The sequence below is a fragment of the Morone saxatilis genome, unplaced genomic scaffold (assembly GCF_004916995.1).
Source record: "Morone saxatilis isolate NCDOM2014 unplaced genomic scaffold, NCSU_SB_2.0 Contig24, whole genome shotgun sequence".
NCBI lineage: Eukaryota > Metazoa > Chordata > Actinopteri > Moronidae > Morone > Morone saxatilis.
This window is the reverse complement of record NW_023339807.1, coordinates 21,046,143-21,048,908: the sequence shown is the minus strand read 5'-3', so window position 1 is coordinate 21,048,908 and position 2,766 is coordinate 21,046,143. Positions and strand designations below refer to the sequence as shown.

The 2,766-nt window shown below is 38.9% G+C and overlaps 1 protein-coding gene across 1 annotated transcript in view; it reads right to left on the bottom strand.

Annotated features, from left to right (window-relative positions):
- The window catches only part of LOC118335950, a 4,416-nt gene extending 2,496 nt beyond the window's left edge, over positions 1 to 1,920 (bottom strand). Inside the window, exons 1-3 of the mRNA XM_035672468.1 lie at positions 1,804 to 1,920; positions 1,024 to 1,362; positions 626 to 889 (exon numbers count right to left, since the gene is read on the bottom strand). Of these exons, the coding sequence (XP_035528361.1) occupies positions 626 to 889; positions 1,024 to 1,362; positions 1,804 to 1,879 (679 nt within the window). The 5' untranslated portion in view covers positions 1,880 to 1,920. The remainder of the gene's footprint in view (positions 1 to 625; positions 890 to 1,023; positions 1,363 to 1,803) is intronic.
- Positions 1,921 to 2,766: the final 846 nt, after the last annotated feature.

Below are 2,766 nucleotides of genomic sequence, written 5' to 3'. Positions count from 1 at the left end.
GTACAGCAACAACAGTAGCAATAGTGAAGCCAAAACATCTCAATCCACCCCAGTACACCTCAAAATCCGCCAAGCATATGGACAGGATCTTGATACTGTGGTGCCAACCCTGATCACTACTGTACAGACTCTGGCTTCAAATAATGCCACCAGTGCCAGATGGCAGGGGCTATATGTGGGATACTTTGGGTTCATTTTTGTACAGGTGGAGATGCGACGTCCATCTTTTATGTGTGATTTTTTGTGATTTTTTTTTTTGTGTGATCTCACTCCTCTGCCTAAATCTAACGAACCAAACCAATGAAGCCCACAAACACTAGTCAATCAGAGGCAGAGTAGGGCGGGTCTTCGGGGAATGCCGGTGGGAAAAAAAGGTTTTACACAAATGTTTAGGGGTGTGACAAAAATCAGAAGTACCAGTGTGTACCTGCCCATTTCAGGCAATGGTTTTTAGTATGAATGTACAGTTTGGTTCCCTTTTCTTTCTTATTACGACCAGTTAAATATGAGCCTTTACAATTTTAAGAATAATCTTTTTTTAATTAGCAAAATCTGAGGAGTGTTTAAAATGCCGAGCGGCAAGTGTGTATGTGCATGCATGGAAACTAGATCAAAAGATTATTACCAGACAGATGGTAGTAGATGTTTTTCGCCACCAGCTCTTCGTTCAGGTGCAGCTGACACTCATATTTTCCTTTATTCCTCAGATAAATTGTTTGAGAAAGTGTGACATAGGGCAGAGCTGAGACATTTCCTGGAGCAGTGTCAACAGTTTGAAGGTTGTATCCAATGTGAAAAATGGACAAAACAAATCCAGTACCCTGGGTCACGTTAACTTCACAGCAGAGCAGAGACTGATTGTGACTGGTGAGTTTAAAGTTCACGGTGTCTGAAAAGGGACAGATACAAAGTATGTTAAATATACACAATCAGGTATTGCAGGTTTTGTCTATTTTCATGAAATTCTTCCTTAACCTCCAAACTGCACAGTGTGGCACATCCCTTAATTTGCCTTTTATTTACCATAAACCATCAGTAAAGTTCCATTTCCATTCATCCTGAAACGTTTTTCCGGGACAGTGATGGAGACTTTGCACAGGTACTTCCTACCGTCGGTCCACTCGACCTTCCTGAGGAGTAATGACTTGTTTAAAGAGAGCACATCATTGTCCAGAAGGTCAACACGTCCCTCATAATTCTCAGAGGGCATCCACACTCTGACATTGTTGGTGTCTGTCCAATACAAAACTAATGGGGTCAGCATTTTCTCATCATAGGAAAGATGGCACGGCATTACAACATCATGACCCAGAGCAGTGGCAAGCAAAGGAGGCTGGTGGATTGTGACCAGAGAGTAAGTACCTGAAACAACATAAAGATAAAAAAAAATTACTGACAGGAGCATATTGACTATCTGTCAAAAGTAACTGAATATACTGTGTATTTCACTGAAATGCTCAACCTCCACCTGTGATGTTCTGGTAAAAATGTGTTATTATAATTGTGAATACATGGCTGATAGAGTACAAGCAACAAGACCACAGTGTGTGAACATGCATTAATGAATAAATTAATGAATTAATTAATAATTCTATCTATCTATCTAAATTAATTAATTAATTAATCATAATAAACACTTGAAGGAAACAGGAAACTGCACCAACAGCCTGTTTTAGATTTGATTTAATAAAGAACTGCAGAACATTTGTGATGAAACACACTGTACTGAGAGGCAAAATTAATAACTCCTAACTATTTTTTACATACATCTTTTATCTACATCAGAAACTTCATGAATTTTACCTGAGACCATAACGTGGAGAAAGATCCATTGTGTCAATGCCCATTTTGTCACAACTGACAAAATTATCTCTAACATGTCTCTCACCAAATGGCACGGCAAAAAGACGATGTAGCCCCCTGTGAATGCTGGCATATATTACAGCCTACACTTCCTCTAGCTAACTGTCAGTAAGAAGAGGAGGAAGTGGTTATTTTGGTTAGAAAAAATGAGAATGTAGGACTTTTTTTGACATTTGTTATTTTAAAATAGCACATTTGACAAAACAAATCTCCATTCAAGGACCAGTTCTTTACTTGCTCTGGAGATTTCAGCTGTATCACATAGCCTCCATCAGCAGAACAAGTTTGTTCAATTGTCATGAAACTGTAGATGTTCAAACTCTCCTTTATTCTGGGCACTTTTAGGACCTCTCATTCATGTTGGTTTATACTTTGTGAGACTGTTTTGTCCACTGTTTCCAAGATGAACAACTTGTAGGCCAACGTGAACAAGACGTCTTATCTGCTAATGAAGCAAGAAAGCTGCAGAGTGAGTAAGCAGACCTCAATTGCTGCTGCTTCATGATCAATAAACTTGGAAATGAACTGAAGAATTTGCTTGCTGATGTGATGCATTTTCCACTTTCCATGTGGGAGGATAAATGTTCAGTTGAACGCTGACTAGAAACCACAGTGGGTTTTGACACATTGCAGAGGCGTGAAGACCCTGTGCTCTGCAACAGGATAACGTTCTTGCCTCGGGGCACTGGTTTTCTCTTTTTTTTGGTTAATCATAGAAATCTGTTGCCGTTCTATAATATTTGGCATTAATTATACTTTTATACTTTAAAGGGTATGGCTTAGCTGAGTTTGACTACACTCATCCCATTCAGTCCAAAAACACAAACAGAAGAAGAAAATATACTTTATTGATCCCCTAGGGGAAATTGTTCTTTTCACTCTTTTTTTATATACACACACACA